The 21,674-nt window shown below is 38.5% G+C and overlaps 2 protein-coding genes across 6 annotated transcripts in view; one reads left to right on the top strand and one right to left on the bottom strand.

Annotated features, from left to right (window-relative positions):
• Window positions 1-314: 314 nt before the first annotated feature.
• On the top strand, window positions 315-8,381 carry LOC105040530 (NADP-dependent malic enzyme). Its single transcript, XM_010917092.4, has 20 exons — window positions 315-490; window positions 908-1,167; window positions 2,189-2,309; window positions 2,402-2,476; window positions 2,619-2,770; window positions 2,853-2,958; window positions 3,051-3,116; window positions 3,285-3,380; window positions 3,487-3,558; window positions 3,675-3,758; window positions 3,893-3,991; window positions 6,144-6,191; window positions 6,305-6,358; window positions 6,473-6,571; window positions 7,018-7,107; window positions 7,210-7,287; window positions 7,403-7,477; window positions 7,572-7,662; window positions 7,891-8,019; window positions 8,105-8,381. Exons 1-20 carry the CDS (start codon window positions 461-463, stop codon window positions 8,191-8,193), a joined length of 1,914 nt encoding a protein of 637 aa, XP_010915394.1. The 5' UTR covers window positions 315-460; the 3' UTR covers window positions 8,194-8,381.
• Window positions 8,382-10,342: 1,961 nt separating this feature from the next.
• LOC105040531 (kihadalactone A synthase LFS) overlaps window positions 10,343-21,674 on the bottom strand; it is a 58,442-nt gene continuing 47,110 nt past the window's right edge. For 3 of the 5 annotated variants that reach the window (XM_073254655.1, XM_073254656.1, XM_073254654.1), the window contains 3 exons: window positions 15,431-15,476; window positions 14,268-14,347; window positions 13,538-13,999 (listed from right to left, as the gene is read on the bottom strand). In XM_073254655.1, coding sequence (XP_073110756.1) covers window positions 13,873-13,999; window positions 14,268-14,347; window positions 15,431-15,476 — 253 coding nt within the window. In that variant the 3' untranslated portion in view covers window positions 13,538-13,872. Of the gene's footprint in view, window positions 10,371-13,537; window positions 14,000-14,267; window positions 14,348-15,430; window positions 15,477-21,674 lie in introns of those variants that run through there. The other 2 variants (XR_012140179.1, XR_012140180.1) reach the window with 2 other exon arrangements.

Here is a 21,674-nt window from a genome sequence, read left to right as displayed (position 1 = left end):
TTCCAGCACGCTCCTCGCGTGCAAGGAGGAGGACCAGACGGTGCGGTCCCAAACGTGATACAGAGAGGGCAGGTGTATCCGACGGTTGTGATTAGATCTGACGTCTAACATATAAAAGCTTATGTTTCTCCGCGCGTAATAATAACACCAAAGAACTTACTTTACGTAAAGAACAACAACCTTGGCCGTCCGCCGGGGCGGAGCCCACATCTCAGCGAACGGGTACGATTGGGTGTTTAAAAAATCGGTGCCACTAGTCATTCTTCCCGGTGATGATGATCCCGCACGTTTCCGGTATGCTGCTTCAAATCGCCTTCTCCCTTGTTTTATCCGCCTCCCTCTCTCTCTAAAAACGAACTCCCTCGTCCCAAAAGTCTCTCTCCCCCGCCCACCCCTCCCTTCTCTCTCTCTCTCTTCTCATGTTCTAAATTCCGAGCTCCAGCTCCCCGTTCTCCCCGCCATGCTCTCGCTCAACAGATGCTGCTTTCTGGTAATATAATGCACAGATACTAATAAAAAAATATATAAATGAATGATGACATTAAAATTCAATTAAATCAGACGAAATCTCAACGGGTCGTTCAAAGGATCCGGATCTTTTTCATTGTTTCACACCCAGTTCCCTTATTTTTCTCTTTCGATTTCCTAGTGTACGCATTTCGTTTGTTGGTCTTTACCGGCTTCGACGCTGGGAGAGAAGTAAAAAGAGAACGAAGAAAAGATTTTTCTTTCCTTCCGCGTTGCTGTTATAACTCCTTATACAAATATTAGCAACTCAATTCGTAATTATGTGTGTGTGTGTATATATATATATATGAGACTCTCTCTGGTGGGGTGCGTTTGTGTTGAGCTTTCTCCTTGTGTTCTCTTCTCTCGTCCTTCGTCATTTCCTCTCTTTGGAGAGCAGAAGTGCCGAGGGGACGGCACCAGGTCGCGTGCTTCGCAGTGGAGAGGAGCGGCGGCGGGGAGGCCGGTGGTGGTGCGGTGTGGTAGCAGGAGAATAGGAGAGGGGAACGGAAGAGGGATGGCGATGGAGAGCGCGCACGAGGAGGTGGAGGTGCTGATGGACCCCAAGAGCACCGTCGGTGGCGGGGTCGAGGACACCTACGGCGAGGATCGAGCCTCCGAGGACCAGCTTGTCACCCCCTGGACCGTCTCCGTCGCCAGGTTTTAGATCCGATTTTTCCTCTCCCGTCTTCTTGATTCCATCGTCTCGGTCTTCTTGTATTCCATTGGATGAATTTTTTTTTTGCCTTTCCTTGAACAAATCTTGATATAATTGTTCATTTCTCTTCCCCAAATTAGAATCTCTTTTGCATCTCTGGGCATTAGCTGATGCGATCCGAGGAATGCTGTTATTTGATTTCGCGCATCGATGGATTTTTTTGCTTTGCTGGATTGATACTTGGATTTTGATCATTTCTTGGTTCTACCTTTTCTTTTCTTTCTAAAGTTCTTTCCTCTCCTGATGCTCCCAGTTTATGTAAGGAGCCGTCTTTTATTTTTTTTTTTTAAAATGATATAATACGTCGACATGTGGAGATCCAGGATGGTTCTATGGGTTGGCCGTTTTAACTAGCTTTTAAACTCCAGTCCTGTCTCGTTATTGTATATTTTTTATATTATATACTGTAATAGAATTGACGACCGATCTGCTTTCTTTTTCTTTTCTTTTTTTAATTTATATTGTAATTTTCTTCGCGCGGCCTTTCTTGATTTCTTGCTCGTAAAGTTCAATATCGTTCGGCAGACATCCCATCAAGAGTTTTCTACGTATGAAAATAATTTGGTGGGGTGGGTATTGCTTTCTCGTTCCCTGTTCCTCCAAGTTCCGCTCTGTTTTATATTTCATCTATTTTACAGCTCGGCAAATGATTTTATAATTATTCTGTCAATATTTTGAAGTTCCTATCAAAAAATTAATTCCTGGTAGCATTTCTTGCAAAATGAAGCACCATGTCCGTTGTCCATCAACATTCATGGAACATATAAAAATTATCTAGTATTTCCAACAATGATTTGATTTATGTTAAGAGTTCTCTTTTCCATTACCATATTCCTCAACGATCACTGCATAATCTTTGATAGAACTTGGAATTTTCAAAATTAGTGATGGATTCTTTCCTTATACCCGACATATTCTTTCTTCTTGTTCGATTGATTTGATTTCTTTTTTCTTGTTTCTTAGTGGTTATTCCTTGCTGAGGGATCCACGCCACAACAAAGGGCTCGCTTTCACTGGAAAGGAGAGGGATTCCCACTATTTGCGAGGCCTCTTGCCTCCAGTGGTTGTGTCTCAAGAGCTTCAGGTTGGTCTGTTCCTCTGCTTTCTAGTTGCTCTGCGTCAATTTTGTGAAAGAGTCCTGTGTGTTTATCTATTTCGCTTGTCGTCCTTCGCCAGGAAAAGAAGCTGATGCACAATCTTCGTCAGTACAAGGTACCTCTGCAACGTTACATGGCAATGATGGATCTTCAGGTAATTGGTTCTGCAACAATTTTTCAATGACCTTTCCTTCAGTTTAAGGATTTGTTTCATTTGATCTGTTGTGTAAGCAATATAATTTTAGAGGCAGCAGGTACCATGTCAGTATTTGAGTCTTGATTTATTTGTTTTTCAGGAGAGAAACGAAAGGCTTTTCTATAAGCTTCTGATTGACAATGTTGAGGAGCTGCTTCCCGTTGTCTATACACCGACAGTTGGCGAGGCTTGCCAGAAGTATGGGAGCATTTTCAGGCGTCCACAGGGTTTATATATCAGCTTGAAAGAAAAGTATGTTCTATGATTTGTTGCATTGTTTTAAAACTAGAATAATCTTTCGTGGTTTGGACTGAGGAGTTATTGGATGTTGCAGGGGAAAAATTCTTGAGGTGCTGAGGAACTGGCCTGAGAGGAACATTCAGGTTATTGTGGTCACTGATGGCGAGCGCATTTTGGGGCTTGGGGACCTTGGCTGTCAGGTGAAATTTTTGCCATGCCTAGTGATTTCCATGCATCTCTTTGTTGATTCTTTACTGATGTAACTGCGAACTACTCTTCTAAATTTTCACAGGGCATGGGAATCCCTGTAGGAAAGCTTTCTTTATATACCGCCCTCGGAGGACTTCGTCCATCTGCTGTAAGTATTTCATTTCACTTGCCATTTTCCAGTTACAAATTCTGTTGTCTTATTTCAGCCGCTCGTATTTCATAGAAGATGATATAAGCAGTAAACTGGGGTTTATATTGTGTCACTTTCTTTCTTTTCAAAGAGTTGGATGTTCAATGATTTACATTCAATTTGCAGTGCTTACCAATCACGATCGATGTGGGGACAAACAATGAGCAGTTGCTGAAAGATGAGTTCTACATTGGGCTAAGGCAAAGGCGAGCTAATGGCCAAGTAAAACCTCCCCCCTTCCTCCCCTCCCTGAGAATACACTCGCTGACATGGTGTAGCTAAACTAAATATCTTATGCGCAAACTATGGGATGTATGTGATGAATTAGGAATATGCCGACCTTCTACATGAATTCATGTGTGCAGTCAAGCAGAACTATGGGGAGAAAGTCCTTATTCAGGTAAATCACAGAGAGAAGAAATGATACTGAATGCCTTGAGCTGTCATATATGAGTGAGGTCTATCTGCTATATTCTACATTTAATTGTGGAATTTATTTTACTTTTCTTTTGGCAGTTTGAAGACTTTGCAAATCATAATGCATTTGACTTGCTCGCGAAGTACAGCAAGACCCATCTTGTATTTAATGATGACATCCAGGTCAAAAGTTTGGAGCTTTCTTCATTACAGCATATGCGATGATTTGTTGTTTTTCTTTGTGGAATCCATTATTTATTAGCATCAGGCTGCAGCAGACTGCTATCCCCGGCTTAAGCACTTTATGACCACTGCAGGGAACAGCTTCTGTCGTCCTTGCTGGACTTGTTGCAGCATTGAATTTGGTTGGTGGAACTTTGGCAGAGCATACTTATTTGTTCCTTGGTGCTGGAGAGGTGAATTACCCCTTCCTTGCTTTAGTGGGTTTTACATCTCCTTTTGACTCACTACTAGTATGAAATGCTGAATTTTAGTGGATAATCAATATTTTTGCAATTTGATTGGATTTCTTCCAAGAGCAGGCACCATAACTGGTTAAAACAAAGCATTTGTGATTTTGAGTACAATAATTTTAACAGGAGATCTTGCAGTGGGGATAAAGCAGAAGGCTTAAATAATGAATGTTTGAACCTATCTGGATGTTAGTGTTCACCTCAGGCTAGTTTATTTATTTATTTATTTATTAAATTACTTGTTTATGTTGTTGACTGTTTGGTGTGGGGGGGGGGGGGTGTGGCGGTGGCGTGTGCAGCAGAAGGAAAGCAAGGTGACATCGTCATGCTTGGCATGATTCATGAAGATAGTTAACACCCCCATCCACCCTCCACCACCCCAACCCCCCCCCCCCCCCCCCCCCCGCCCCGAAAAAAAAAAAAGAAAGAAAGAAATCTATTTTGGCCTCATCTTTATGAATATAAAGTACATGTGCGTTGATTTGTAGAGAAATGAAAATATCTTACAGAGCTTAAAAGGTTCAACAGAGATTTCAGAGGAGTACAGAAAATTTTTTTTTTCCTGAGTCTGAAGAAAAAGGCCAGTTAGTTGATCCTAAGCCTTGCAGCTGCATTTTTTCTTCTTCCTATTGACTGTCCTACAATCCTTTTGAACTAATATGTCAGGAGATACAATGCTAGACATTATGTCAAGATTTTCCATGACTCCATTTCCTTATTCCTAGATATTCATAAATCAATAACCATGTGGAAAAACTAATATTTAAATCAATAAATTTAATAAGTACTGATAAGTTTCTTGATAATTTTTAGGCATCAATGTAGTTGTTTATTGCGGCATGCATTTCAGGGCAACATTGTAAAGAAATTGTTGGTGCTGAACTCAATCATTTTTCTCATTCATGCATGCATGTCTTTGCTTGCATGCACACACATACAGTGTCTGGCAGTCCAACTCTGCACTCATGCCTGAGTGTTAGCTGCATTTGATTTTCCGAGTTGACCTCATTAAGGATCCCTAGTAATTTCTTATCTATGATTATTATTAGTTTTTCCCAGAATGCTAGAAACCCATATAATCCTTTTCTCCTTTATAAATATAGCCCCATTTCCACAAAGAAACTCAGTCAGCAGCATATGTAGATAAAACTTATGGTTTGAGTGTTGTGTATCTGCATCATCAGCTAATGTCAACTCCTGTTCCACTATCTGATACATGTACATCTACTTTAGATTAGTACTGAGTAGAGATGAAATGATTGTCTAGGTATGCCTTTCGCTTTGTATTGTTTTATAACCTCTTTTAATGATTGTATGCTCTCACGTGCGCCAATGATGCTTGATGGTGATGATTTATTTTAAATATTCTTGTACATGCCCATCGATTTAGATTATAATTTGCTCTTCCCTTTTATATCTTTCTCTTATTGTTTTATTGATAGTTTACAAATCATTCCTGTAACTAATATAATATCTACAGCTGTTAAACTTTTGACATGTTATACACTGCATTTGCATTGTTTATGGTGCATGAGATGAAAGATTATGCCTCTGTTTGTAGGTTATGTTGGCCATGCTTACTTTCCTATGTTCGGAAAAGACTGTATGCAAAGTGCAATGTACAATGAGTGTGTGTGTGCATGCATGTGCATCTGTACTTGCATAGTCAACAAAAAGAGAAACTGCATTCTTTAGCTATCAACTCTGTGCAGCACAGAGATTCAAATTTTGAAAACTATACATTTTAGCTGTTTTATGGTTAGCTTTCCAATAAGCATGGTGCAGGAAAAATGAGGTCTAGACACTCAAGGAAAACAATTCAATTTTGGTTATATTATCAAATCCCAATACCTGATATTTAAAGTGATTACCCAAAACAAGTCTGATTTTTAAAGAGAAAAACAAATAATACTATAAATGTTATATACAGACCAACCATGGCAGTCAAAATAGAAACCAAGACAATCTTAAATGGTTCTTGTGGGACGATAATCTATTTTATCAATTTTCAGCCGATATCAGGGAAGAATTCACCTGTTCTTCCTCCACTAGTAATGCCTTTCTTCGAAAGGATGTTAATTCTGCTTTTTTGCAGGCTGGTACTGGTATTGCGGAGCTCATTGCTCTTGAGATGTCAAGACAGGTAGTGAACTTAAATCTGACAAGCTTCCAACAGATCTTTATAGATTGTTTCCTTGTTTCTTTTTGTGATTCAATTAGACTGTGAATTGATTGTATTTCCTATCACCATTTCAGACCAATGCTCCAATTGAAGAGTGTCGTAAGAAGATTTGGCTTGTGGACTCTAAGGTGGAGAACTAAACAAAGAGAATTTTTCACTTAAAGTTCTCTGGCTCATGTGTTGATTCTTCCATTGATTTCATTACAACAAATTATTATGTAATTGTATTTTATGTGTTGCAGGGATTGATAGTTAGCTCCCGGAAGACATCTCTTCAACACTTTAAGAAACCCTGGGCACATGAGCATGAACCCATTAGCAATCTCCTAGGTGCTGTCCAGGTCTGAAGCCTTCTAAACATGAAGCTGAATCATCACTGCTCTACTTTGTGCTGTTTCGTAATGTTTGTTTCTACCTATTAGGATCCCAGTTGTGCTGCTATAATGCTCATTAAAGTACTGGTTGAACCTTATCTTTTAATCATCATAATGTTGCAATTTCTGATAGTGTTGAACAGACCATAATTATGCGAACTTCCATAATGGTAGCATAATGTTTCCTGTGGCCTACTGACTTTTGAGTGTCTTCCTCTACTTTATCCATATAAATATGTGATAATTCGGGATGCTAACATATGCTGTATGCTTATCATCAAGGTTAAAACCTTTTCTCCTCAAGATTTTTTTGGTTTTCATCAATATTTTCTAAATCCTAATAAAATATCCATTCTTTTTATGTTATCAGTCCTTTCATTGCGATTTCCCTAATTCATTTTCTGTACTCATAGGCCATCAAGCCAACTGTTCTGATAGGAACATCTGGAGTGGGTAGAACTTTCACAAAAGATGTAGTTGAAGCTATGTCTTCCTTCAATGAGGTGTGTTGCGGTAGTTATAATGCATATTAAACTTTTACATCAGATTCTCCTAATCATCAGATTACAAGGATGAAACTAATCATGTGTCTTTACAATGTGCAGAGACCTATCATTCTTGCCCTGTCAAATCCAACATCACAATCGGAATGCACTGCTGAGGAAGCATACACTTGGAGTAAGGTGAAAGTCATATTGTTAGTTCACTTCATCAATCAAAATGCCACCATGTCCAGCATTTCTGTGTGATTTGTTTGGGAAAAAAAAGGCCTTCTCAAAACTTTTCTTAAATTTGCAGGGTCGTGCAATATTTGCTAGTGGAAGTCCATTTGATCCTGTCGAATATGCGGGGAAAATTTTTGTGCCTGGCCAGGTTTGAACCCAGTTTTACCTTTTGAGGTGACTGTTAGGGCCTGAGTTGACATAGTAGTGACTGAAAACTGACATATATGTTTACATTCTTCCAGGCAAACAACGCATACATATTTCCAGGATTTGGCCTTGGTTTGGTGATCTCTGGAGCCATTCGTGTGCATGATGACATGCTTCTTGCAGCCTGTAAGTAAAAAAGAAATTATAGCTCCTGTATGTATCCTTAGGTCTTCAAAACTGTGTCTATTAGCTTAGCTTGAAAGCATTGGGAAACTCATATCAAATTAATAGATCTCAGTAAATCATCTAAACACCGTGGCAGATGAAGGATTAAAGTTGGGAAACTCATATCAAATTAATGTAAGAAATCAGTTTAGTTTTTCGTTTTCTAAGTTCTGGCGTCTTTTGGAACAGCCGAAGCTTTAGCCCAACAGGTGACTCAGGAAAATTTTGATAAAGGACTGATCTATCCTCCCTTCACAAATATAAGAAAGATATCAGCTAAAATTGCTGCCAATGTAGCTGCTAAAGCCTATGAACTTGGTAAGTTCTTTATTCTAGCTGGTATTGCATGGGAATTATACTAAGCTTAGCCTTTTTTTTAATATATAACACCTCTCATTTGTAGGTTTGGCTAGTCATCTCCCTCGCCCAGAAAACCTGGTGAAATATGCAGAAAGCTGCATGTACAGCCCCAACTACCGCAGTTACCGATGAATTGGCAGAGGCTAACATCCATCAATTTTGTGACAGTCATATTTTTAGGTTATACTTGGATGTCACTGTAGCTGTTGTTGTTTCTAATGTTTGAGCCCCTTGATCATTGGGCTATGGTTAATAATGTTGTACTGCTGGTTTTGAACACATGGAAATGCCTCTTGCCATCATACTGATGGCTTTTTATCCTTATTGTCCATAAAGCCAAAATCTCACCAGTTTGACTGAATAGGTAGTGACCAATATAATGATGGTCCTATGCATTCTAACAGGCATGATATCAAGTGCACAGGAGCTGTCTTGATATTATACGCTTAGGAAGCAGCATATAGGAAGCAGACACAGATACTTCTGCTCAGAGCTTCACCAAAGGGTCCAACTTCCTTTGCTTTAGAATATTGAACGTTTTACCTGGGAAAAACATGGCATCCATCTGATTCAGATGTAATGAAATACATAAGAGTAGGAGAGTGTATCGGTTGTTTCAGAGGGTTTAGCTAATAGAATTATCAGGGCAGATGCGAACCTGATGGCAATTCAGGGATTTTGGGCAGAAGCGAACCTGACAGCAATTCAGGGATTTTGGGCTGCACAGCAGGGAACCTGACGACATTGTGACGACATTGCCGCACTCTCCTAGACAGGGAACCTACAAAGAATTTTTTTTGTACACCGCGGGCGACGTAGAAAACAAGATGTGGAGCGCATGTAGCCATTACTTTTCAGTACATATTTAATGTCTTTAGTTTTACTTTTTCGTTTCAAAATTTTATATTATGAAAATATCTATCTTTCGAAAAAAAAATTATAACCTTCTAAATTTTATATGATGAAAATATCTGTCTTTTGAAAAAAAAATTATAACATCCTATAACATAATATGGCTTACTACATGCAGAATGTCATAATATGGCTTAGGAAATTATGATATCCCGTGGTATATTATGACATTCTATGTCAAATTATAACTTTCTGCATATAGAATGTCATAATATAGCCTATGATGTCATCATATGCCCAGGATATCCTAATATAGAAGGGATATTTTTGTCCAATCATTTTTCAATGCACATTTAATACCTGCAGTTTCATTTTTTTTGTTTGAAAATTTTGAATATCGAAAAAATACTCCTGTCCTTTGAAAAAAATTATGACATCTTGTAGCATGCGTCAAAATTATGACTTTTTGCACGGATGTCATAATATGGATATAAGATATCATAATTTTTAAAAAAAAATAGGGATATTTTCGCCATTCAAAATTTTGAAACGAAAAAATAAAATTGCAGGTATTAAATATGTATTGAAAAGTAGTGGCTACGAGGACCAATCACGTAAAGTAGTACGCTTCACGTCGGATTTTCTACACCATCCGTAGTGCATAACAAATTTCTCGAGAACTTACATGTTGACATGCACGAAATCAACTCACGCTTATATATATATATATATATATATTCCATTTTGCCTTAATCCATTTTGGAAAACTAAATTCCTAATAGGCCTAAGCTATCCTATTAAATCTAATTTTTATAATAATTACGATGTAACTTCCAAAATAATTAAAACAATCATCACTATTGACTATTAAGTAAAACACCCACCACAAAAACCTTTATTCAAGATTATAACAACTTACCTAGATTATTTCAACCCAAATAAAACACTTGTTATGACCCAAGCGGGACGAAAATTAGACCATACCTGACCCATTTAAAGTTCAAGTCAGAAAATATGACCTACACCGAACTCTAACTACAGGTATCCTTAACCCAAACCTGACCCAAATAAAATTGGCTCAGCTTGTCAAATCAAGTCAATATTTGCCACCTCTAGGCATAACCCTCCCCAAAGAAAAAAGGTGGAAGAGAGAGGGCTCTAGGGTATTTGTTCCAACCAAACTTACAATAAATAATCAGAATTATTGCTTACATATATGCAGTCTGGCAGCTTATGACTCCAACCTGTCTCCAATATCATCTGCATTACGTTATAACTTAACCGAGTTATTACAACACACCATTCAAGTGGCTTACATGTATGTCCCAGCTACTTTACCAATAAGACTTAAGTTCCTCCAGAAACACAGTTGTACACCACTCCTGTATAGATATACCCCTCAAATATTATCTGCAATAACTTCTGTTTTGTATACCATACACACCAAACTTACATGATGATGCCTTGTGAGGCGTTGATGGAAAAAAGCATGCAAGCGCTCATTGAAGTACTATAGACTCTTGCAAACAAATCCAGCCGTCTGTTTTCAGGTTTCATGCTTCTTGTATGTGCTTAAATTAGCATGCGTATCATCTAATAGTTTAAGCAAGTACGTACTATAAGTTATCGGAGGGAACCTGATTAAAAAACAACAGTAACCAATAATACACGCATAAAATAAATTTATATAACTCTGAAAACTGCTTTCTTGTTTCTAATTAAAAAAAAAACAAAAATAAAAAAAACATCCACAGTTAATCAGAGAACCCCTCTTATATTCAACACAAGTTGACTTGGTGTGTGTTTGTTTTACCGGTCAGGATCTTGTCATTCAGCAACTAAAATTCTCCAATGGTATAGTTGGTACGGTGAAACTTACTTAGGAGGGTTTGCTTCAGAATGGCAGGATGGCAGGCACTCCCCCAGACATTTATGACTTGGCCCCACAAAATAGGCAATCTGCTCCAACAAGGACAAAGTCCTGCATCCTCCATCTTGTTACAAAGTAGTGATACCTTGAAACCGGTGTGAACCAAAGTCCATGAGCATGGGTGACAGCTAAGCTTATTTCTTAGTGCTAATTTGATAGCTAAGCATGACTCTTCATGTTATATGGTACTTGAATGCATCATCCATTGTGTGGTGCTCATATGTTAAAACGCATTCAAGTATTGGAAGGCATGAGGCAGACAGCTGACATTTAATGATGCTTCTTTTTTGTTTTGACAGGACATAAGTTGTAACCAACGATATAGTTTACAAAGATTCAACAGAGCTCTGTGATGAAAGGATAAATAGCAAGCTAACGTCTGCTTTGGCCTGTTGCTGTTTTTGTTTCTATGCAAATTACTGAAATATCGTATGGAGATTGACGTTGAAGATAGCATTTGCGTGGAACTTTGAAAACAATAAATCTTTGTTTCTATGGAATCTAAAAATTTTATGAACTTTTGAAATAATAAAAAAGTTTCATCGCACATGTTGTGCAATATAGTCCATTTTTCTTCTTGGATTTTCGAAAACAAAACAGACCCTAAGATTTCCACAAAATACAGCTCCAGTCTGGGCAATGATGAAAAATAGCAAGCAAAAATCTCCTTAAAACGTAATTATCTCAATTTAAAATGTAATTGGAGCCTTTCATGAAAGCTTCCGCATAATACAATGCTCCATAAATAGGCAAAAACCATATCCAAAATCTAAAATGAATCATTGGATTGACAAGCAGTGTCATAATAGATAATTTCAGGTGAATTGTGCGATCTATTTTGACATTACTTTGTATTGTATGATTTGGCAAATTTATGACCTGATTGTAATGCATCATATTATTAATCATACATTCCACATGTATACATGGGACAAATAAATATCGTAGAGCTCTAAAAGATATTTCAGTTCTTATGTATTTCTGACCATTAGATTAAACATGGACCACTCAGATTTTAACCAACTAAAGTGCTCCTGTGCATGACTGGTACGATAAATATTTCAAAGATTAAAAATATTTTAATATTAAATTGATGACAGCAGCTCTTATAATTAAATTAAACTTTTTTCCCCCAAAAGGTCTTCTCCGACCAGCAAAAGGGTGACAGCGGGCGAAGAACCCGTGGGCATGCGAGAGGATGGAAGAGCCACATAGCGGGGGCGACATCGACTGAGGGTGCAGGGGTTGACTGTAGGCGGGCACCAGCAGAGGGACAACCGTGGGGGGACCTGTGAGCATGCAAGAGGGCAGAAGAGCCGCGGGTGGTGATGGATGACAAGGTGGATGACCGACGAGGGGGCAAATGACCCGTGGGTGGCTACAGGGGGTAACCGTAGGCAAGCGGTTGGGGGGGGGGGGGTGGGGGGGCGTGGTGGTGGATGACCCACAAGGGGTAGGGGAGCTAGTCGGGTGGGATGGGGTGTGGTGCAGGCGACCTGTGGGTGGGAATGGGGGGCGAGCAAGGGTGCAAACGACCCGCAGGTGCCTATAAGGAGGGGGTTGATAGGGGGTGGCCACAAGGAGAGGGGGGCACAGGGGTGACCCTAGGTGGGTGGGAGGGTTGACAACACAGATGGCTGCGAGGGATGACCACAAATAGGTGGGAGGGCAGGCGACTTGCAGGAGGTGGTGGCGCAAACAAGCCGCAGGCACCAGGTGGGGGGCTTGATCGTGGGCGAAGGACCCATGGGCACGCAGAGGGCGGACGACTCATGGGTGCCGAAGGAAAGATGGGATGGGGGAACATGGGCATGCATTAAAGGGGATGGAGACGGGGGGACACCAAAGGCTGTGGGAGGGTGCTCGATGGGCCAACAGGCGCTGTGGGCAGAGGGAAGGGGACTACGAGTGGAAATGGGGACGATCGAGCCGCGAATGGGCACAAGATGCGAAAAAATCGCCGATGGAGAGAGATAGAGCCGTGGACAAGGGGCTGGAAAGGAGCCAACAGATGGAGGATCATTCGGAGTAGCTGCAATGGTGCCAAAAAATAGAGGTGGGCGCGAAGAAGCAAAGAAAGAAGAACCGGTGAAGAAGCAATGAAGAAATTAAAAAAATAATAAAATATTATTTTTAAAAAATAAAATATATAAAATCATAATATATAATACCTATAATGTCCTGTATAATAAAATATTATAAAAAAATACCATAACAAAATCCATCTAATTTTTATAATAATTACGAGCTAATTTTTATAATAAGTAAAAAAGTCATTATTTATGTTAGGTAAACATGGCCTCCCCCTCCATCCCCCCCCCCCCACCCCAATAATAATAATAATAATAATAAATAAATAAATAAAAATAGAAAACCATCAACTCTAAATCATGACAACTTGAGCTAGACTTTTTTTTGTTTTAGTAGAATTGACCTAGATTATCCTCCCCCCACCCCCCGACTAAAATCCTATTCTCGTTACCTAGGCGGGTCGAAACTCAGACCATACCTGACCCATTTAAAGTTCAAATTAGAAAATTTGACCTATACACAACCCTATTTATAGAAATCCTTGACCTGAACCTAACCCAAATATGATTGGCTTACGTTATCAAATCAAGTCAATATGTGACACCTGTAGGTATAACCCTCCCAAAGGCAAAAAGGGGGAAGGGAGAAAGAGCTCCAGGATAGTTGTTCAAACCAAAATTACAATAAATATCATCTTCTCCAAATAAGGCACCTTATGACTCCACCCAATGTCTCCAAATATCATCTGCATTACGTTCTGTGATAACCTACTTGAACGGAGTTGCTACAACACACTATTCTAGTTTCTTACATGTATGTCCCAGCCACTCCCACAAATAAGACTCGTATGCTCCACTAGAAACACAATCGTACACCACTCCTATATATCCCTCAAATATTATTCGCAATAACTTACTGTTTTTTATACCATACACCAACTACATGACTATGCCTTGTGAGGAGTTGATCGAAGAAGCATACAAGCGCTCATTGAGGTACTATGGACTATTGCAAACAAACCCATCCGTCTGCTTTGAGGTTTCGTGCTCCTTGTATGTGCTCAGATCAGCATGTGTCTCCTTGTATCGTTTAACCATGTATGCACCACAGGTTACCGGAGGGAACCTGATCATAAAAAGAAAACATCATTAACCAATAATACAGGCATAAAATAAATTTATAACTCCATAAACTGCTTTCCTGTTTCTAATAAGAAAAAAACAAAATATAAAAGCATCCACAAGTAATCAGAGAACATCTTTTACATTCAACGAAAATTGACTTACTGTCGGTTGTTTTACCGGTCAAAAGATACCGTATAACATCAAATTCAGGATCTTACCAGTCAGCTACTAAAATTCTTCAATGGTGTAGTTGGTATGGTGAAACTTACTTGGGAGGGTTTGCTTCAGAATGGCAGGACGGCAGGCACTCCACCAGACATTCAGGATTTGGCTCCACAAAATAGGCAACCTGCTCCAACAAGGGCACAATCGTGCATCCTCAATCTTGATAAATCAAATTCAGAAGTAGTGAAACCATGAAACCGGTGCGAACCAAATTCCATGTGCATAGGTGGCAGCTAAGCTTATTTCTTAGTGCTAATTTGATAGCTAAGCATGCTCTGTGTTATATGGTACTTGAATGCATTATCGATTGCATAGTGCTCATATGTAAAATGTATTCAAGTACTGGCAGGCATCAGGAAATCATTAATGAAGTTCCTCTCTGTTTGGACAGGACATAAGTTGTAACCAACAAAATAGTTTATGTTTATGTAGAGATTCAAGAGAGCTCTGTGATGACAGGTTAAATAGCAAGCTATGGTCCCGTTTGGCCTTGTTGCTGTTTTTGTTTCTATACAAATTAGTGAAATCTTGTAAGGAGATTGATGTTGAAGATAGCAATGCACAGAACTTTGAAAGCAATAAATCTTTGCTTCTACAAAATCTAAAGATTTACAAACTTTTGAAAAAATAAAAAAGTTTAATCGCACATGTTGTGCAATATAGTCCATTTTTCTTCGTGGGTTTCTGAAAGCAAAAATAGAAAACAAGTGCAATACCAAACAGGCCCTAAGATTTCCACAAAATACAGCTCCAGTCTGGACAATAATGAAAAATAGCAAGCAAAAATCTCCTTAAAACATTATTAGCTCAATTTAAAATGGAATTGCAGCCTTTCATGAAAGTTCCCAGTACATAATACATTGCTCCATAAATACACAAAAACCATATCCAAAATCTAAAATGAATTACAGGATTTGATAAGCAGTGTCATAATGGAAAATTTCAGGAGGATTATGCTATCTAGTTTGACTTTACTTTGTATTGTATGATTTGGCAAATTTATGACCTGATTGTAATGCATCATATTATTAATCAGGCATTCCAGATGTATACATGGGACAAATAAATATTGTAGAGGCAACTCTGCAGAAAGTGAGATTTGATGATCTACTTGGCTGGAGTGATGTGGCACTGAAGATGAAAGATTGAAATATTAAAATTAACATCAATGTTACAGAATTTGGTTAAGTGAGACAATAAGCCTTACAGAATAGCGATCTTGTCCGTTCAGCATGACTCTGTGCAATGTGGACCTGGCATGAAAACAAAAGATTCCCATGACTTTTCAATTTCCTTTTTTTTTTTTGGGAGGGAGGGGGGTGTTATTTGTGACCAGAAATCAGTATGTACCACAAATATATGCATCGATGCATACATGCATAAATGCATGCACTTATTTTGGTTCATGCATGCAGGATGCATTTTCATAGATCGTTTATTTGCAATGAACATTAAAGCTTGATATTAAAATTTCAAAGATAAAACTACGAGCATTATTTTGTCAAACAGATAAAATATTCCAGAGAATGCATAGCAAACTAGTAGCCATCAGCCATAGCATCCATTTCACAACTGACAACTAGTATTGTTAATTCCTCTTAAAATTGCTGTATATAGTTTTTTAATTTAGACATCATATCAGAGGCTCAGAGCTTCAATAATTCAATCACTACAAGGAAACTGCACTGAGGCAGGGATGTTTTGGAAGCTTCTACCGTGCAAAGGCATGTAGCCATTCTGGGACAATTTTTATCATTTTTACTTTATTTGTTTAAAGTGCTTCATTAATATTCGGTAAGACTTTTCTCACTTCAGGTCATGTTTAGACATGGTAGAATACAAAAAATTGACACTTTTATTGACAGATAACCTCCTCTTTACAGAACTCCTGAAAAAACTAGAGCACAGAAAGTTTTGACCATAAGATGCACATGTTATTGTAGGAGATGGTTTACAGGTTACCTTTAAAGGATACAGGTAAAAGACAGTAATCAGCTATTGGCAAGAATTTGTCCAAGCATACCAACTAGATGATCTTTAAAAGTATAGGGCATGGTCACCAATACTTGTATCTTAGTCAAAAGATTAATAAAAAGATTTTGTACATAAGAGAAGTATTTTGGAGATTTTAGTGAAATCGAAATTTGAAAATCCTAATTCAAATTGACTAAATTATACACAGCCCTATGCAGCACATAAACCTAATATAAAACTATACAAAATAAGCATCATGCTAAAAGGGAAAAAAAAAAAAAGGGAAGCATTTGTGTAATTAATGACACAGTATCACAAGTTAACAAGTTGGATGTCTGAAAATTCAGTGTACTGGGACACTTGTGGATTGTTGTTTCTTTAAAAAAAAAAAAAATCTGCGCCCAATGTAAAATACCTTTCTGGATTGAGGAACTTTAGCAGGAAAGCATTACTTTTGACCCCATGATGGTGTTGGAATTTCTATATTAGGGCATGCATGTATGTTTCAAAATTTTTTTTCTAAACATGACAGCAGAATAGAAGATTAAAACTCCTTTTAATCTATATCATGCATGCATAAAACACAAACCACAAGGACCTACTTCATATGCTAAAATTGAACATATACTGAAATTGAATATGTGATCGAATCACATACCTGTTTCGCAATTCCTTTCTTCAAATTTGGATTTGAAAGAAAAAAGCTCTCTTAGCCGCGCAAGTGCCCGGCCTCTATGGGTATCCACTCAGGATCAGCCTTGAACAGCCCTCTTAATATTGATTTTTCTTCTCCAAGAAAAATCAGCCTGCGAATTTGAACGAAGCCTAGATCACGATCAACTCTTTGATCATTTCCTTGATCTTTCTTCTTCTCTTCTTCTCTTACTTTTCTTCCCTAGATTATGAAGCAACCAGGGAGTAGAAACTAGCAAACAAGAGGGACGCCCAAACTCTTTTGGGCGTGGAAGATGAAGGACGCCCAAGGTGTGGGCATTGGATCTCTAAGGGAGAAGAGAGGGAGAAGAGAAAAAGGGGCGTGGGGCTCTCCTAAGGGGGTGTGGGGTTGCTGGTTAAAGTATCCAGGGACCATAGGGGAGGCCCCTTTAAATAGGCATAAGATTTGAATTCTATTCAAAGCCAAACAACCACTTAATACAAGTCCTACTTGTATTAGGTTTCTTTATACCTTTAGTTATTTGAGTTCCTTTAGAAAATCTACTAGGTGCCAACTATTAGAACTTTTGGGTGGGTGGACATGCCCAACTTATTCAAATCAAGTGGCGCCCAATGAAAACTATCAAGAAAATTAATTAAGGACTTGAACCTTTAATTCATTTGATCCAAAAACTTAGACACCCAACAATTGAAGCCCAATGAATCTAATTCATTTAGCTTATTAGCAGATAATTTAGTTTGAATTAATCTTATCAAATAAGAAATTCAAACGTAAAGAGAAAATTGGATCCATCCATGTGCTAGCAAGATTATTCTGAACCTAATAGGATTTCTCCAAATCTAATTGAGACTTCATAAGTCCAATTGCTTATTCCAGATCTAATCCCTTTGTTGTGTGACCCCATAGATTCAATTCCATCTGGTAGTGAGATATATAATCATCTCTATCATTATATCATTGAAACTCTTTTCAATGGGTCGAAACAATTTCACTCTAACTCATCAAGGATTGTCGATCCTGAGCAATCCTAGTGAGCTCTCACAATCCACCAGTGACACCTAGCAGTATGTAGTGACAATTCAGTAGAACTGAAAACGAACCTCAAGGTGTAGTTAACGTGTAATTCGGTCCCTCTATCGTGAGTTCCGACTAGATAGCAAGTCATGGATAAATCATCAAACCTCATCATCAGTCATATGATAAATTCGATCAGCTTAAGTCCAATTGTGATTCTTATAGAAACTCTTTTCCATCAATCACACTGCTGTGGCTACAGACTCTCGGACTTACCTCTCAAATCATATAAGACTGCTCTTTTCTATCAAGATCGATAGATCCCATCTTGATGCGCATCTTACTCTTACAGTGGACCAACTGTCGTCAACATCTACTACAAAGGCTCATTGAGACTATGTTTATATGTCAGTCAAACTCCAACAGCCTCACTGTGAGCAATCATACCATCGCAAGTCAAAGGATCATTCACACGACTACAGCATCGAGACAATCACTGACGATCGAGTAGAAATTCAAGTGATCTCTCATATAGTCACGCTCAGTACTAGTTCTCTAACAACTACCCTCATTCATCGCTCAGTGTCTCTACACTGTAGACCAAAGACTCATCTATCCTGAAGGAAGCGATCTGTGCACCAGTCCATCCGGATCGATCATCGTCCTCATGATGATACTATGATCGGGAGCATTTAGGAATTAAATACATATCTATAATTCTCAACACTTTGAGAATATATATCGAAATGTTAATTCCATAGATGATTCAAGGATACATCACACTTGAATAAAAAATGAATTTGCCCTTTAATTGATCAAATTAATATATTAAGTACAAAATTGTATCCTAGCTTTATTACAATGCGTCAGCCAAATTGACTTCTAGGACATACATCTAACAATCTCCTACTTGCACTAAAGCCAATTGACCACTAATCTAAGTTCCATCCTCTCAAGGTGGACTTTCATTTTTGACTGGCTCAATTGCTCTGTCAGCGAGTCTACCACGTTGTCCGTGGAATCTACTCTTCGCATCTCAATATATTTCTTTTCGAGATAGTCGTGTATGATATGATACCGCCGTTCGATGTGCTTTCATTTCTGATAAGATCTCGGCTCCTTAGCAAGTGCTATGGCTCCATTGTTGTCGCAGTAAAGTGGCATGGCATTCGATGTCATAACCCCAAGTTCTGTGATAAATTTTTTGAACCAGAAGCCTTCCTTTGCAGCATCCAAAGCAGCGACATATTCAGCTTCTGTGATCGAATCCGCTATGATGGATTGCTTGAAACTCTTTCAGCTGGCTGCGCCACCATTGCAAACGAACACATCCTGACGTAGACTTTCTATCATCAGGATCAAATATGAAGTCTGAATCAGTATACCCCTCAACTCGCAACTCAGAACCTCCTCCAAAGATCAATAACAAATTCTTAGTTCTTCTTAAGTACTTAAGGATGTTCTTCACAGCTATCCAGTGCTCTTCATCTGAATTCGACTGATATCTGCTCGTGACACTCACAGCAAGAGCAATATCATTCGAGTACACAGCATGGCATACATGAGGCTCCCTATGGCTGAGGTATAAGGAATCCTACTCATACGCTGAACTTCCTCAGATGTGGTCAGAGACATCATTTTGAAAAGATTAATACCATGCCTAAGAGATAAAAGTCCTCTTTTAGAATTTTCCATGCTGAACCTCTTCAACACTTTCTCTATGTACAGCTTTTGTGACAAGCCAGCATCCTTTTAGATCTATCCCTATAGACCTTTATTTCAAAAATATAGAATGCTTCCCTTAGATCTTTCATGGAGAATTTCTTGGACAACCATCTTTTGACCGTGGTCAACATAGAAATATCATTTCAATGAGAATCATCCACGTATAATACGAAGAATGTTATTGCGCTCCCACTCACTCTTTTATATACACAGTTTTTCTTCATTCTTAATGAAATCAAATGATTTGATCGCATCATCAAAACGATGATTCCAACTTGAGAAGCTTGCTTTAATTCGTATATGGACCTTTGCAGCTTGCAGACTCTGTGATCACCATCATCAAATGTGAAATCCAAAAGCTGCTTCATATAGATCTTCCTCAAGATATCCATTCAGGAAAGCAGTTTTCACATCCATCTGCTAGATTTCATAATCATAATAAGCTGCAATAGCAAGCAGAGTGCGGATGAATTTCAGCATGGCTATAGCGAGAAGATTTCTTGATAGTCAATACCCTCGTGATGACAATAACTTTTTACCATAAACCTAACTTTATAGGTCTCTACCTTACCATCGGCACCTTTTTTTTTTTGTAGATCTATTTATACCCAATGAATACTATACCCTCAGGTGGATCTACTAAGATCCATACTTGATTCGAGTGCATCGAGTCAATTTCTGACTTCATTGCATCTAATCATTTTTCGAAATCGATGTCAGACATCGCCTCGTCAAAGATATTAGGATCATCACCATGACCCTTATCTCCCATAAGGAATATTTTTTTACTTCCTCTGTAAGCATACCCATGTACCTTTCAGGAGATCGGAAGATCCTACTAGATCTATGAGGTGGTGGAGGAACGTCAACTACTAGCTCATGAATAATGGATTCCTGAGAATCTATAGCTCTTTGCTCTTCAGAGACCTTCTCTTCGAGCTCAACTGACCTCCCACTGTCACCATCCTGAATAAATTATTTTTCTAAGAACATGACGTTCCGACTCACAATCACATTGTATCTTATAGAAAGTAATAGTATCCCATTGATTCTTTTGGATACCCTATAAAACGAGCTATTACAGATCTATCCTTCAATTTATCAGCTATTGTCTCTTGACATAGGCCGAACATCTCCAAGTCTTAAGATAACCTAGACTCGACTTCTTATCATACCATATCTCATACGGTGTGATAGGAACAGATTTTGATAGAACCCTATTCAACAAGTGAATGATAGTTAATAAGGCATGTCCCCAAAGATATAAAGGTAGATCAGTAAAGCTCATCATGGACCTGACCATATCTAATAGGGTCCTATTCATCCTTTCGAATATCTCATTGAGCTGAGATGTTCCGGGAGGAGTCCATTGAGAGACTATGCCGTTGTCTTTGAGATATCCTAAAAATTTTCGACTAAGGTATTCACTTCCTCGATCAGATCGAAGAACCTTAATGGACTTGCCTGTTTGTTTTTCTACTTTATTTCTGAATTCTTTAAACTTTTCAAAAGCTTCAGACTTGTATTTCATCAAATACACATACCCATACCTAGACAGATCATCGATAAAGATAATGAAGTAGTTATAACCACCCCTGACCTGTATATCAAATGGCCCACACACATCGATGTGTATCAGGACAACTTAATGATCCTTTCTCCATATCCTACAAAGGGTAACTTGATCATTTTTTCTCGAAGACAGGATTCACAAGCTGGATACGACTCTGGATGAAGAGAGCCAAGGATCCTATCCTTTTCCAGTTTGTTTATCTTGTCCTCTCCAATATGATCTAGTCTATGATGCCACAAGTATTTCTGGTTAATTTTATCTCTGGATCTCTTTTGACCTATGGCACTCACTATTTGCTCGTTCAAATTCACATTCGCATCAACATGCAAGTGATATAGACTGTTAATTAAAAGACCTTGTGTAGCCAATTTATTTCGTAAATAAATAAAATAAAAGTCTTTATTGAAATTAAATTCAAAACCTTCCTTTGCTAGCACAGACACGAAAATCAAATTCCGACTAGCTACAGAAACAAAATAACAGTCTTTT

This window comes from Elaeis guineensis, chromosome 3 (assembly GCF_000442705.2).
Source record: "Elaeis guineensis isolate ETL-2024a chromosome 3, EG11, whole genome shotgun sequence".
Classification (NCBI taxonomy): Eukaryota; Viridiplantae; Streptophyta; class Magnoliopsida; order Arecales; family Arecaceae; genus Elaeis; species Elaeis guineensis.
This window is presented reverse-complemented; position numbering and strand designations above follow the sequence as displayed.

Bases quoted from the DNA above. Each gene is read 5' to 3' on its own strand.
- LOC105040530 (XM_010917092.4), top strand. From the start codon at position 461: ATGCTCTCGCTCAACAGATGCTGCTTTCTG. The intron at 2,310-2,401 runs GTTGGTCTGTTC...GTCCTTCGCCAG, and splicing joins TTGTGTCTCAAGAGCTTCAG to GAAAAGAAGCTGATGCACAA. The intron at 3,381-3,486 runs GTAAAACCTCCC...GTGATGAATTAG, and splicing joins AAAGGCGAGCTAATGGCCAA to GAATATGCCGACCTTCTACA.